The sequence below is a fragment of the Tursiops truncatus genome, chromosome 7, assembly GCF_011762595.2.
Source record: "Tursiops truncatus isolate mTurTru1 chromosome 7, mTurTru1.mat.Y, whole genome shotgun sequence".
Lineage (NCBI taxonomy): Eukaryota > Metazoa > Chordata > Mammalia > Artiodactyla > Delphinidae > Tursiops > Tursiops truncatus.
The window spans coordinates 42,819,069-42,834,883 of record NC_047040.1 but is presented as its reverse complement, the minus strand read 5'-3'; the positions used below and the strand labels follow the sequence as shown (position 1 = coordinate 42,834,883).

General features: G+C 39.6%; 1 protein-coding gene across 4 annotated transcripts in view; it reads left to right on the top strand.

Moving 5' to 3' along the window:
* MYO1B (myosin IB) overlaps positions 1-15,815 on the top strand; it is a 183,663-nt gene that overhangs the window by 146,737 nt on the left and 21,111 nt on the right. For 2 of the 4 annotated variants that reach the window (XM_019931482.3, XM_019931484.3), the window contains 8 exons: positions 2,816-3,016; positions 4,222-4,448; positions 7,013-7,213; positions 8,859-8,952; positions 9,799-9,948; positions 13,338-13,406; positions 14,674-14,760; positions 15,027-15,113. In XM_019931482.3, coding sequence (XP_019787041.2) covers positions 2,816-3,016; positions 4,222-4,448; positions 7,013-7,213; positions 8,859-8,952; positions 9,799-9,948; positions 13,338-13,406; positions 14,674-14,760; positions 15,027-15,113 — 1,116 coding nt within the window. The remainder of the gene's footprint in view (positions 1-2,815; positions 3,017-4,221; positions 4,449-7,012; positions 7,214-8,858; positions 8,953-9,798; positions 9,949-13,337; positions 13,407-14,673; positions 14,761-15,026; positions 15,114-15,815) is intronic. The other 2 variants (XM_019931483.3, XM_019931486.3) reach the window with 1 other exon arrangement.

Sequence of the window (15,815 nt, the reverse complement as noted above, 5' to 3'; positions counted from 1 at the left end):
CGCTATAGAAATTGGTATAGAAAAAAAAAAAGAAAACAGTATAGAGGTTCCTATAAAAAATTAAAATTAGATCTGTTATGTGACCCAACAATCCCACTCCTGGGTATATATCCAAAAGAAACAGGATCAGGATCTCAAAGAGATATCTTCACTCCCACGTTCACTGCAGCTTTGTTCACAATAACCAAGATAGGGAAACCACCTAAGCGTCCGTCTACAGATGAATGGATAAAGAAGATGTGATGTATATGTACAATGGAATATTGTTCAGCCATGAGAAGGAAGGAAATCCTGCCATTTGTGACAACAAAGATGGACTTTGAGGGCATTATGTTAAGTGAAATATGTCAGAGAAAGACAAATACTGTATGATATCACTTATATGTAGAATCTTAAAAAAAAACAAACTCAGAAACAGAATAAAATGAATAGTGGTTGCCAGGGGCTAAAGTTTGGGGGAAATGAGGAGATGTAGGCCAAAGGGTACAAACTTCCACTTGAAAGATGAGTGAGTTCTGGGCTTTAATGTACAGTGTGGAGATTATAGTTAGCAATACTGTGTTATATATTATATACTTGAAAGTGGTTAAGAAGTAGGTCTTAAATGTTCTCACCACAAAAAAGAAATGGTAATTACGTGATGTGATAGAGGTAACTAACACTATGGTAGTGTATCAGATCAACATGTTGTATACCTTAAACTTGCACAGTGTTTTATGTCAATTATATCTAAGTAAAGCTGGAAAAATTTTCTTAAAAAGTAACAACGACAACAAAACTCCATGCTGTTCAAGTAAAAATAAAGGAGGGTAAAGGGACCATCTCAGGAGCCAAGTTAAGTAGGATCCCAGGAGTGGCTGGTATGGACCATAGATTGCTTCAGGGACGTGAGAGATGGTGTGTGTGTGACTTGACAGGTGCCAAGGGCCGTGGGATTTTTCAGGTTACAAATTACGTACGTGAAAAGGCTTAACGTGTGAAAAATTACTGCATAATTTTTAGTAACCTTTCTGAATCTAAGCTTTTTGTTTTTACATCATATTTATCATGTAGTTTATCATGAACGAATTGATTGCAAGAAGACTGATTTGTGTGTAAAAGCTTAGTCTTACTAAATCTTCCTGGCCTTAATAACAAAGTAGTTTGAAACAATGCATAAACTTTGTTTTCTACAGTCTTTTTAGCTCTCAGTGTATGTGAGTGCTCTGCTTCAGCAATAGACTCACAGGCTCCAAATGTCCAGCAAATCATTTTCTCTTCATCTTTAACAAGACGTTTTGGATATTATTAATTAGCCAGTATCTTATCCCTCAGTATTCAAGATATTCTTGAAAGCCACCTCTTTGATTAAATTGAACTTTTAAAAAAATATTCTGAAGCATTACTATTTTTCAATTAAAAAATAAACTTTGTTTTGAAAAATGTAAACAGTGTTGGATTGTGAACACTAATATTCCACCTAAGCAATTTAAAACTCTAGTCTAAAATTTAGAAAATCAGTGGATTTCCTGAAAATTTTTTCTGGTAAATTTTGTGACCAAAGTAGTTTGCTGGGGAGGTTTTAACTTTCAGAAGTCGTGACTATCACGTTTTTCTTCATAAAGGTAACATTGCACTTAATTATTTACCTTTAAGAAGGGAGAAAAAAAAAAAACAGTGGTAATACACTTAATTTAACTAGATTATCTCAGCCAAAAATCCCCTTGCATATATGATTGAAGAAACTCATGTTCACGTAGGAGCCTGGATACATAAAGGAAATGTTTCCTTCCAGCATCGCCTAACAATAATGTTTACTCCGGGGATGTTATGAACACACTTGACTCCTGAGAATCCACACTTCCCCCAGATTTTGTGTGGAATGAATAAGTGCTGGTCAGAGGATGTCATGGCCTTGTAAGGAGAAGGGGAGAGGAGCCAAGGGGGACTTTGCCCTGGCGGAAGCGGGTGGGGCTCATGGTCAGTGGATTGTTCTCTGTGGAATGGAGATGTGTGGGCCTGTAGGGGCAATCAAAGGAACAACAGCCTTTATTTAGCAAAGTAGAAGATTCCTGACTTTTGATTCTCTTTAGCTGGGCTGACTGCTCTTGGGGTAAATATGATCACAGGGTCTGAATACCCAACAAACGAATTCTCACCCATGTTTAACATCCATTTCGAAATTTTATAGGGAAGGAGAATTTTATTCTAAACAGATATTCTTGAAACACAGCTTGATTGCATTGATCGTTAAAAGCAGCCTCCCGAATCACACCACTTTTTTTCCTCGAGAAAATAAACTTTATTTTGAACATAGGAACAATTTGGAAACATCTGAAACCAATTTCCTTCTCAAGCTGTGAGTCAAATAATGGCCTTAAGAGACTATGCTTTGTGATTTATGACCACATTATATAAGGAGACAGTATTGTCACATTAGTTTCTGACTTTTAGATTTGTTTATGAATCTTTGAGGTCTGACTTGCCTTTTGCTAAACAACATGAATTTCAGTTATCAACCCGTGGCTGAGGTGATACCTAAGTCCTGTTCTGCCGTCGGGGAGGCATCGTGGGCTGCGGGGGGGGGGGGGGGGGGGGGGGGGGGAGACTCATGCAGATACTTCCTCCCTCCCCACCCCCCAGAGCACCTGGGACCCCGCTGGAAGAGGGCTGATTTCTGTGGGGGGCGTTTTGTTACTTGTTTTGATTCTCTGCTCTTTGTTGTGCCTGAACGGAATTTTCTTGTGACTAAGTCGATTGTGTTTAATGGCATAATTAGGAATAATTATTAATACAGCGAGGAAGGAAGGAAACCCTTTTATCTCCTTTCGCCCAGAACACAAACGGAATCCTGGCCATGCTGGATGAGGAGTGCCTGAGGCCAGGCACGGTCACCGACGAGACCTTCTTGGAAAAGCTGAACCAAGTGTGCGCCACTCACCAGCACTTTGAGAGCAGGATGAGCAAGTGTTCCCGGTTCCTCAACGACACGTCCCTGCCTCACAGCTGCTTCAGGATCCAGCATTACGCCGGCAAGGTGCGGGAGCCCGGGCCCCCCTGGAGGACCCCGAGCCTCTCAGCCTCAGAGATGGCGTTCTGACCAGCGCCAGCTCCAGAGGATAAATGGAGCTGCTGAAAGCATGGAGTCAGTAAATGTTCAGTGGGAATAGAATATGGACCATGTTGAGCAAAATCTTACTGAGAGCTGAAAGGAAAGCCAGTGGCTTTAATGAAAGAGTTCAAGTATATATTAAAAATCGATTTTATTATTTTCAAGCTCTGAAAGCTAGCCTATAAAAAAGATCTATCAACACTGATAAAAGATTTGCCAGTAAAAAATTAGCATTCACTAAAGACTTACAGTAACACCATTGTAAAGCAATTATACTCCAATAAAGATGTTAAAAAATAAAAAAGACTTACAGTAAGGTTTTAAAAGCACCAACCATTTAGCAAAATAATGAATTCTTAGATTGAATTTTGAAACGACACTGGAGAAAACATCTACTTTTTTTTTTAAGCATTTATTAATTTGGTTAGTATTTGGGGTAATTAATTTTATGTCATCAACTATATAAAGATAATATTAAAAACAATTGGGACAATAGATTGATTTTGGGGGTCCTGAATGATTATTGATTGGAGTTAATACCTCCTTTCTTATAAATAAGCTTGCAAACTTCAAAGGGGAAAAAATCTGATTATGGCTTTAGTAAAAATGAAGTATATAGTACCTTTTCCTTTAATTTCAAAATGCTGGAACTTGGTACTTCATCTTTTTTCACTAGCCCATGTTATTAAGAGATACTTTCCTGGTCAGTTTCTCTGCTGGTTTAGGATGTCTATGAAAATATCTGTGTTATCTCAATTTCCCCCGTCTCCTTTTAAACACACTAGAATTGGCACATGTAAACTAAAAAATACAAGTAAAACCTCAAAAATATGCTTGAACACCAAAAAAACCCTAAAATCCTTTGAAAATGTTATAATAACATTTTTGGAGTTTATTCTTGCAAATCCTGAAGGGTAATAGAATTTATTTTGAACTCTTCTGTGATTTAGACAGATGGAATTTAAACTTGGAGGCTAATTTGGTATTAGAGTGTGACTAACTTGTTGGAGATTTTTTGATGGAGAAAGAAGAGGCTGCAGTATAGATAGTCTCGGGATATTTTTAACAGTTGTTTGATGTTCTAGCGTGCAGTGTGTCAGCCACTGAGTCCCATGTGCTGCTGCTCATAGGTGCTGTACCAAGTGGAAGGATTTGTGGATAAGAACAACGACCTTCTCTATAGAGACCTGTCCCAAGCCATGTGGAAGGCCGGCCATGCCCTCATCAAGTCTTTGTTCCCCGAAGGGAACCCTGCCAAGATCAACCTAAAAAGGCCTCCTACAGCCGGCTCACAGTTCAAGGCATCGGTGGCCACTCTGATGAAAAACCTACAGACCAAGAATCCAAACTACATTAGGTATTTCTGGCACATAAAATTCTTTGACCATTCGATTATGAAGGCACTCTCAAGGAAGATCATTTACCTGTTTGCTTAAATCTGAGCGTAACCCAAGGAGAGGATAACTAAAGTACTTAGGGGTCAAATAATACGGTGTCTTGGGTTTGCTTAAAAAATACTCCAGTGGCCTCAAAATAGGGAATTTTAAAAAGGGAAAAGAAAAAAATTGTGGCGGGGGATGGGAATAGATACTTAATGAAATTGGGTTGTTGGCACATAGGAGTTCTCAACTTTGGGTTTTTTGGGGTTTTGTTTTAATGACAAGTTAAGAAACAAAATGTAAATTTTTTTCTGGTAAGCGTTTTGCATAAACTGTTTTGGTGGATTCATTTTGGATTCTTGTTATATTGACTTGGAGCATTGAAGCGCCTGGGGCTTCAGTTGCAGGTCTGGTGTGAGGAAGTATGTGCCTCTTTCTTCCCTGTGAGAGTTATAGGCCCAGAGAAACTAATGATTTCTGAAACAATCTAAATAATTTTTTCAAAACAGTAGAAAGAACTCCTTAAAAAGCATCTGGTCTCTGTCTCTCTCTCTTTTTTTTTTTTCGTTTGCTTCTAGGGCATCTTAGGTCTCAAAATTCAGTAAAGACCAACTAGGATTAGAGTTTGTGATGTGTATATTTGGTGAACTAGGTAATAGAAGGTGTGTATCTGATGGGTCAGATTTCATGTGGCAGGTGCACACCCACATGTACCTTCTACAGTTGTCTTTGAAAATTCAGTTATGAGGAAGTTAGAGTGAAGAACATTTTTGTGTTTAACTTGTTGACCTAGTATTTATATTCATAACAAATGTAAATAGGTAAAATCCCCTGGTTTGATTGCAAACAGGTTAGAACATATATTAGGTTAAGGATCCTAGTTTCAAAAAAAATTAACCAAGAAACTTTGTGTGATCAGTTGCTTTTGTTATTCTCATTTGAGTAAACTTTTTTTTTTTTAACCTTAAGATTCTGTTTTACTGAGGTATAATTTGCATGGAGTGATATGTACAGATCCTTGGTGAATGGCTCCATTGTTTTTTCGCCATTGTATACACTTTGGTAACCACCACTCAGGTCAAAACATGGAACATTCCCATCACCCCAGAAAGTTCCTTTATTCCCCTTCCCTTTCAGTGGTTTTAATGTATCTCTAAGAAGTCTTAATTAATAAACTCCAAAGTTGTGAATATATTATTATATATATATTTTTAGAGTCTTTACAGTTTCAGATTTATTTTAAGGTCTATTTTTTCCATATAGTTGTCCTGTTGTTTTGGCACTACATATTGAAAAGAAAAAAAATCTCCATTTTCATTCATTTGCCCTGATGCCTTTATCGAAAATCAATTGAATGTATGTGTAGGAGTCTAGATCCAAACTCACTAGTTTGTTCCATTGATCTGTTTGTCCTTAAGCCAAGAAGTAGACATTACTTTTCTAAATGTAAAAGAAAAACCATAAAAACACCAAGGTCAAACTAGGTAAGATTTAGTTGTCCATATATTACATGTATGTGTGGAATTTGACAGTTGAAGTGAGGCAGGCATAACTGTAAATGTTTAACAATATATTAATTAGGATATAGAGATTGCTCCAACAAGATCTGGAAATAATAGAGGCTTAAACAAGATTGACAGTTATTTCTTGTGTACTTCTAAGTGTATAGACTCCAGTGCTAATAGAGCAACGCCTTCTATGTTGTGGCTCTGCAGTTGCCAGGGTATTTCCTCTTATCTATATAGTCAAAGATAGCTCTCCACCTCGTCAACATTCCTGCCAGCATTTAGCAGAAGAGCAAAGGGAGAACAAGTCCCTTCCTTCTAAGGACACACTGGAAGTAGCAAACATTACTTATGCTCTGGCTAGAATTTTGGTCACATAGCCACACCTACTTGCAAAGGAAGCTGGGAAATGTAGTCTTTCCTTGGGCAGCAAAGTGCCCTATTGAAAAGGAGGGAGGTAATAGGGATTTAGCGAGACAGCAGTGTTTTTAACCTTTTCATTGAGGTATGTAATGTATGTACAATACAATAGAGTATATAAATCTTAATTGTACAGGTTGTTGAATTTTTACCTATGTATACACCTGTATAGCCTCATCCAAGCCAAGATATAAAACAAGTCTATCAACCCAGAAGGTTCCCTTGTGCCCTTTCCCTGTCGATCTCCACCCCTACCTCTCCCCAGAGGTAAAGCAACACTGAGTTCTCACTAGGAATTAGTTTTTCTAGAACTTCATATAAATGTAATCAAAATATGTACTCTTTTACATCAGACTTCTTTCATTAAACAGAATGTCAGTGATATTTACCCATGTTATTGTACGCATTATTCTTTTTTATTGCTGTATCTGCAGTGTAGTTATCTTCAGGTTTTTGTAAAACGATTTGAAATAATTTCAAAAGAAATGACTAGGTTTTCCAAGAATAATAAATAATTATCTCACCTTGAAATAATTATATATGATGCTTTGTAAAACATGGACAGATAAATCCGTAAGAGAAGGAGTTTAAAACCTAAAATTTGTGTCATCTTTTAGGTGTATCAAACCGAATGATAAAAAGGCAGCACACATCTTCAACGAGGGTCTAGTATGTCATCAGGTCAGGTATCTGGGTCTTTTGGAGAATGTCCGCGTGAGGAGAGCAGGCTACGCCTTCAGGCAGGCCTATGAACCTTGCTTAGAAAGATACAAAATGCTTTGTAAACAAACATGGCCTCATTGGAAAGGACCAGCAAGGTAAGACATTCATTGATCATATTTAATTATGAAGTTTTAAAGCATACAGATACCATGTTGTTTTCTTCACGTGCTGTTTAGGCAAAACAGAATTCTATGAAAAGTTGGCTGTAACCTCTGTTTTGGACCATCTTCCAGCAGGATACCACTTTGTGCTAATTCTTATTAATTATAGAAGTCTTGGTTTTCTTTAAGGTTTAAACACGGCTTATCAAATCCACATTTGGAACTTGTATGTCAATAAAACTTCTAAACTATGTCGTGGCAAGTTAGCAGGAGGAGAATTTGTAATTGATGGGTATATTTGTGTAGACTCCTACAAGGGTAGAGCTACAGGCATCTTGGATCACTGCTCTCAGCTCTTCGGGGTTTTTCTTTTTCTGGGGAATTAACCCCAGAGAGAGTGAATGAAGGGTGGGGGTCCCACTCTTTGACCAAGTCTGTACCAACCGAGAAATAGATACAGGAGCAGATAGGGTTCACAGTGTCAGTGTTATTGTGAGCAAAGCTGGATTGGAGAATATGGCAGAACTTGGGGCCATGTGGCGTTCAGCTCATCTGCCCTAAATTGCACTCATCCATCCAGTCACAGACAGAGTGCTGGACCACTGCAGACTCATCCCATGGAGCAGCCCCTGTGAGCTCTACATGCAGAGAGAACTTGTGTGCTGGCAGGGGGGCTGCTGCAGAAGAGAAACCAGGCCTTGTCTGTGCAGTGACCTTCCTTCTGCTCTCACCAGTCCCAGAAGTTGCCCCTTTTCTGCAGGCCACAGAAGCTCTCCCAGCTACTACAGCAGGGCAGACGTGCCTGTTTTATGGGGATTTTTCTTTCACTATACTGGTGTTGACTCCACATTGTCACTGGACCTGGCCTTTCACAGGAAAATCAGTAGGATTAGACACTGCACCGTGTATTACAAGAAGATAAACTCCAGACATATGGTGTGGTCCCTGATGCATAATTCAGTACCCAAATAATGTAGGGTCTGGGTACTATTTCATTTCCCACTGCTAATTTCCAGGGTATTATGGTCAGCATCTACTATAATACACAGAACAAGGATTCACTCCCAGCCTGGCATCCAGTCCACAGGTTGGTGGGATGAAGTTTAGTACTAAAGTCTGACATTAAATCCACGGTCCAGGATGGAGAGGTCAGAGTCAAGTCCAGGCCTTGCTCCCACCCTGTGTTCTTTTGCATCCCATTGGCCTGGCACTTAGCACTCTTGGGACCTGCCCACAATCTGAGTAGCAGGAGCAGTGTTTAAAATGTTTGCAAGAAGTAACTGAGTGGGTTCAAAATAGATGTGAGTTTCTTGCATACCCTTCTGGCCCTGGTTGGTCCATTGTTACAAGTATATTTGATCACCTCTGCTAATGAAATCAAGAAATTGTCTTTAATATCATATTTTCTTAGAATACGTAGTTCTAAAACCAGAATGCTTTTTGAGCATTTACTAGATTTGGTTAAATTTGTGGAATTCACTCTGGAAATTCTTTGATGGAAGGATGCTTACTGAAAGATCATTTATACTTGGAAATGAAGGTATTTTTTTATACTGCTGAGAACCTAATATCATGTTTTAAGATAAGATAGCCTATTTTTGTAACTCAAAAAATTTGTTTTTTCTATTTATTTTTATAGAGCTGGTGTGGAGGTTTTGTTTAATGAATTGGAGATTCCTGTGGAAGAGTACTCCTTTGGTAGATCAAAGATATTCATTCGAAACCCAAGAACAGTATGTAATCGAAACGTTACGCTCTGAATTTTTGTTATAATCATATGGGCAAATTCTTAAAGGATGTTTAACTTTATAATGTTACCCAAGATGCTACCAAGAATGTCACATTTTTGTGTTTTTCTGCAAATATCCAAAGGGGTGGCTTAATAAGGGATAATGGAAGAACATTTGTATTTTTTATGAAACACCAAAACTTTTGAGCTGATAGATTGTACAGCATTTAAGAAATCATAAAGAAACTGGTGTTACAATAAAACCTCCCTAACTCGTAAAAATTGGAGGTTACTTCAGTCTGTATTTGTAATATCTGAATTATACAGTAATTTTAGGAAAGACAACACTGCTATTCAGAGGTACACGAAGGCACCCAAATTAAATTTTTTTTTAAGTTAAAAAGAACACTTAAAATTCTACTTAGTGAAGAACTCCATTGGAGCCTTTTTATAACTGAATAGACTAGCATGAAGTATAATTTACATAGCAGTTTATTGGAAATTTGGAGAATTAGGAAAGTGTTCAAATCGTCTGAGAGAGACCTTGCTGTCACCTCCCTTCCAGTAATTTCATCCTCACAGATAGTGTGAAGGTACATCTAGAGCTCAGTTCAGCCCTTACATGATTCGTCATAAATTCTAAAACACTGTACTCTAAATTGTGTATCTTGCGTGAACTCATCCCAATAGTTTTCTTCTGGACTACTATTCATAATATCTGTAAATAAGTTATTTTTTTTTCCTCAATGTGGTTCACTCCAACATTGTGACATTTTATTTCCTGAGAATGATGTTCACATGTGCCACGAGTTTTTGTGGATTTTTGATAAATCCATCTATTATTTATTAGTTATTCAAATTAGAAGACCTGAGGAAGCAGTGTCTTGAGGACCTGGCCACTCTCATTCAGAAGATTTATCGGGGGTGGAAATGTCGCACACACTTCCTGCTGATGAGAAAAAGCCAAATCGTGATCGCTGCCTGGTACAGGAGATACGCGGTGAGAACCCCTGACATTTTTTTGAGCTGTAATCACGATGCTTTTTTTTGCAAATATTTGTTACGTACTTAACTGTGTAGGTATTTTTTTTTTTTACATACTTCATCCTCCGAATGACCTCGTGAAATGGGTGCTTTTCTGGTCCCTTTTTTAAAGATGAGAAAACTAAGTCATTGAGCTGTTAAGACAGCTCCTATGAGGCAGAGATGGGGTTTGAATCCAGGACAACGTCAAAGCTCTAGTTTATCCTGCTGTCTTCCACTGATGGAGATACATGTAGTGGGAGATCTACACCTTGAATTTGGTTATCAGCTTGGAAGAGATAATGTCATTTAACCCTTTGAGTATAGTAGGGTCAATTTTCCCAAATAATTGGCTGTTTTCCATTTATTGTAGGAAGACTGAAAATGGCTTTAATTCCAGAAAGCTAATGCCACATTTTAGTAGAATTCTGGGTTTGGGTTAAAGGTTTGGATCTCCTTTAATCCTCAGATATCTGGCCCTTTGGGAAAAGACTCCAAAATAAAGTATGTTTATTAAATTGATATGGAATTTCTTTGGGGAATTTTCTTTCTCACTCAATTATAGATGTTTCACTGGAGGCATAACAGGTTTGAGGGGAACCTGAAGGTTTACCTCTAGGCTAACTTGAACTTGGCATTGCGTTCTCACAAAATGAATTTTAATGATAAGAGCACTGCTTCCAAACACATTTTCATTCTCTGCTTTTTCACTAGAGAGTGAGTTGGAAAATGAATTAAAATTGCAGTCAAATCTCCTTTAGGGTGTTCTTCCTCTTTTTCAGCTGTAGAGAAGTTTTGCTTTAAGGGTGTGTATAATCAGGACATAATTTATGCTGACCTGTTCTCACGTAATACATTTTAGTGTATAATTTCCAAGTTTTAGAAATTAATGAGTTACTTAAATGAAAAGTAAGGAAAAATTACATGATCTTTAAAAGAATATCTTTAAAATTGCTTCCTCACGTTAGAAGAGTGTAACCAACAGTACAAGTGTTAAAGTATGACCCTAGCCAGCCACGTTAACGATGGGTTCATTAACATGTATCCTGCAAAGGCCCAGAAGACTGTTGTCACCAACCTGGCTGCACATAGCAGTGGTACTTGGCCCTTCGGCAGATTCATAATGCTCTGTTTTCTGTTTGCCTAAGAAAGGGAGGACCCACAAATAGGCAGTCCTCAAGGAACCCCTTTTATTATTTCTTATTTTGAGGTCATTAAGAAAAACCAAGTTTTGAAGCATCCTGAATTCATCTGTATTGAATTCTACCAATAGTTTTGAAACCCTTATTCTGCCAGGTTCGGGGATAGCAAGGTGAACCAAACAACCTGATTCCTGACCTCATACAGTTCATGGCTAGTGAGGGACAATATGCGTTTAAGCAAATAAATAGAACAATGACAGATTGTAGAGTAAGTGCTAGGAAGGAACTAGAGAACTGAGATAAAGAGTAATGGGGAGACTGGAGATTAGATAGGGTGGTCAAGGAAGACCTTCTGGAAGGGGCTATTCCATCAGAAGGATGAGGAGTAAAGGCAAGGAACCAAAAATAGCAAGTGTTGTTTCCACCCTCCCTCCCAATAAGGAGCTTTTGTATCTCGAGATTTTTAAAAAGCCACCATATGTATCATTAATTTGTGATTCTGAGAGTTAGAATGATAAATAATAGCCCAAACTTTAGAGGAAGTATTGATTTTGCTCTAGTGTTATTTCTGTTTTAGAATTTGAACTACAGGCACATCTCAGAGACTTTGTGGGTTTGGTCCTAGACCTCTCCAATAAAGCAAACATTGCAATAAAGCGAGTCACACAAATCTTTTGGTTTCCCAGTGCACATGAAAGTCATGTTTAGGCTATACTGTAATCCATTAGGTGTGCAGTAGCATTATATCTTTTAAAACAAGTACATACCTTAATTAAAAAATATTTCGTTGCTAAAAAATGCTAACCACCATTTGACAACGCAGGGTTGCCACAAACCTTCAATTTGTAAAAAAAAAAAAAAAAAACCCGCAATATCTGCAAAGTACAATAAAACAAGGTATGCTTGTAAATACCTCCACCAGTTAACTACAGTTATCCAAGCCAGTGATTTTCCCTTGACCAAATAACTCAAAGATTTTCTGAATGACCATTTTCAGTTATTACTTATCTTAAAATCCATATTCTGTGATATTTCATGGCTCCTTGAGGTGAATTTTAAAGACAGTTATTTTCAAGCCATGTAGGAATTTTAAAAGAAGACATTGAGGTACCAAATGAATGTCAGAAGTGATGGTCGGATATTGTAGGTACAGTTTAGACCCTACAGCCGTAGACTATCACTCCGTGTGGAATCTTAGAGATTTTCCAGCTCCTCAGTTGACTGATGAAGAGACTGAGGTCCAGAGAAGGTGGTGACTTGTACAGGGTCCCAGGGTTCTCTTTACCTTTCTCTCTGGCACCCTTTTTTGTTCTGCTGCTCATTTTCTCTGAGCTTCCAGAACATAGCCTAGAGTCTTGGGAGCATCTGTTCCCCCTCAGAGAAAGGGAGCTGGGCAGTCTGCCATTTCCAGGGTCTGAGTCACAGCCTGGCTTCAGTATTTTGTTTGAAAAGCTGTGAAATTTCATCACAGATGCCCACGTTGTAGTGAATATTCCCCGCTAAATACAGTAAGCGCTCACTTATCTAGGGATAGTGTTCTAGCAGCCTCCACTCTCCAAGGCATTGGCCCTGGAAGTAAGGGCCTCTGGGCATCGCGCTTGCGAGCCGGCTCTTGGGAAGATCTCCCTGGGTCTTCCTTAACCTTCCCCACCTGGAAATAACCTCTGCTGCAGTTGAACATCCTCACGGGTTCTGCTCTATGGCGAGTAGGAGCTCAATAAATAAAGTTTAGTCGATGGATAGGAGTTGACTTAAATTTGTTAGCTGGTTTCCCAGCTTGAGGCAGTAAAAGCAGCAAACCTAGAAGGAACTGGGGACGTTAGAGGCTGACCCAGTGAGTAGCACGCTGAGAAATGGCACCAAGAAGAGAGAAGGCTTAGGAGCAGATGCAGAACTCAGCGTGTATTCATTCATGTGTGTTCACTGGGTGTCTGCTATGTGCTCGACGTTGTATTATAACAGCATGACACAAAGAACAGATGTTAATAATGGTGGGTCCTGAGTCACTTCGAAATTAATTATATTTACCATCCTTGAAGCAAACTTTGGATTAATCATAATAATTTTGGATTGTTGGATATTTTGATTTCGGTACTTATTGGTTCCCAGAAAGAATATGGGTGATCGAGAGTTCCTTGCACTAAGTGAGCAAATTCTCTTTCTCAGTGTACATGTTATGGATATGTAAATAGAATTGCTGATATCTTCCCCTTTCATCCTACAGCAACAAAAGAGGTATCAACAGATAAAGAGCTCTACCTTGGTAATTCAGTCTTACATCCGGGGTTGGAAGGTGAGTTTAAAAGAAGTGATCCTTATTTATGTGAGGTTTTCATGTTCTTTACAAAGGATGATGTCTCTGGGCTCACCCTGCAGGGGAGGGTTCCTCATCTCCTGCCTACCCTGTAAACAGTCAGATGGAAAAAATAAATATTATGGGCCAAGCTCCGGCCCTACAACATGTCTTGGCTGCTTCCTGCTTTCTTTTCAAGAGCTTTGTTCTCTGAGCAGGAAGTCCTTGAAATAATACCGTACATGATTTCAATATCCTCTTGCCCCCTGTTTGCGAGGAAGCTGTAGCGCAAAAGGCTGTCTCACACTGTTGCCTCCATACCTGTGAGCCCTGCCATACGTCAGCACCCCAGCACAGTGCCTTCCATACCTTCCCTGTGACCATCTTGCAGGCTGCCCCATCATGATTGAAAGATCCTAAGCGCTGGCTGTCCTTGTGCACCCACCACCTGGTTCTGGGTCCTTCCTGCCAAAGTGTGATTCAGAGTCAGCACACTATAGCCCACAAGCCAGATCTTGGTTCAGGAGTCCTGCCGTTTCCATTGCCCTTTGTCTAGGCCTGTGGGCAGCCCAGGTGCTTAGTGGTTGTCCCACAGCAATTGCCAAATACAAGTCTGGTGTGCTCAGAGTAAGTGAGATTGCTGCACACAGGTTTTTCTTTGACCTACTACTGAGTCCTGGGTCCAGGCGCCCAGTCTAGAGACTTCAGAGGCAGAACTCAGGGTTCGCCTCCAAACCGGCTGTCCTCCTGGCCCCCACTAAATCATTTTCAAGCAACTGCTGGAAAGAAGCCAGTAGTACTGAACCAGTGAGATAATTTTATTTTATAGCAAGTTTTTAGCCATCTCTTTTGAAAAAAAAGTACAGCTACAGTTCCTTCCAGACAATAATGATAAAAGTGATCAAGTGGATTTTGGTGGATCATTGGAGATCCACTGAGCACCTTCTGAGAACTGTTCCTTCCATCTGCCGTGTCCAGTTTGTATTGCTGTGGTCAGATTTTTCCTGTCACGTGTCAGGGCGTGGGAGGCTGCTGTCTATCTGAGTGGGGCTACACTGTCACGCTTGATAATGTCTTCATTTACCACCTTCTCATGGTCCATTTTGGGCTAATAAAGCAACCTTCCCTTTTCCTTTCTTTAAGCTACTGATTTTTCCCTTGAGAAGGGGGATTATGATTATCTCTTCAGGTAGTTTTTTTTCAAGTCACTATGGATATAGTTTTTTGGTGTTAATTTTCTATCTTTCTGGGTCATTCTGTGCTTTAGGCCCGAAAAATCCTGAGGGAACTGAAGCATCAGAAGCGCTGTGAGGAAGCAGCCACCACCATTGCAGCATATTGGCATGGTACCCAGGTAGGCCAGAGACGCCCAGGAAGGCAGCGGGTCAGGAGTGATGTGTGGAGCAACGGACCCTCCCATTCGGGATTCACTGGCTTAAGCTCCTGAGCACGTGTTTGCCTCTTGCTCTTTCCAACGTTTCGGTGTGGGGTGGTGGCACACGCTTCTGTGTTTACTGTTTGATGGTGACCGGTGTCTCTCTTCCTCTTTCTCCATTGGGAATCAGCAGTAACCTTTCTTGCCTTAAACTTTTCTGTAACTCCTTTTCAAATGCATCACAGGCGCGAAGGGAACTGAGCCGGCTGAAGGCGGAGGCTAGGAATAAACATGCTATTGCAGTTATTTGGGCTTACTGGCTTGGATCTAAGGTACTTGAAATGCACATCCCATCACTCCCATCCTGGAATCCGCAATAATCAATCCATATCTCTAGCATCTCAGGGGGTGAAGACCCATGGTTAACAGTGGCTCACACTGGCGCATGTCCTAGTAGCCACATTTAATAACCCTGGAGATGTTCGTGCCAAGAGAGCACGTTAGGAAGCTTAAGCATGCGTAGGCAAAAAAGACTAATTAATTGCTTACTAATGAGGTACTAGCATAGTTGCTCTTTTTTTTAAACTCTCGAGTAACATGCATGTTTAGTTTTGGGGGGGTGTTTTGTTTGTTTTTTACCCCCCCTAATATATCCTGGCAGTTTTCTGAAGGTGTTTTTATGCGCTATGGGGGCATGATGGGAATGTTAAAGTTTGGGTTTCGATTGGTCTTCTGCAACATGTTAATAATAGAAACACCTTTAACGCATGCTCGACAAAAATATTAATCCATGAATGAAATTGTTTTTTAGGCTCACTGTGGCAGCTGTTGATTATTATAAGCAAAATATTATATGTGAAAAGAAATATCATCTGTGATTTAGCAGAAAGCTCTGTTCATGCAAAGCTAGCTGTAATTGCCCCTGAAGAATCCCAGGAATTTCGGCATCAGCTGTTTGTGATCAGAAACAAAGGCCTCCTGAAATACTCTCACTAATCCCCAGGCAGAGTCGTGGGCTCTGTGAACGTTTCACA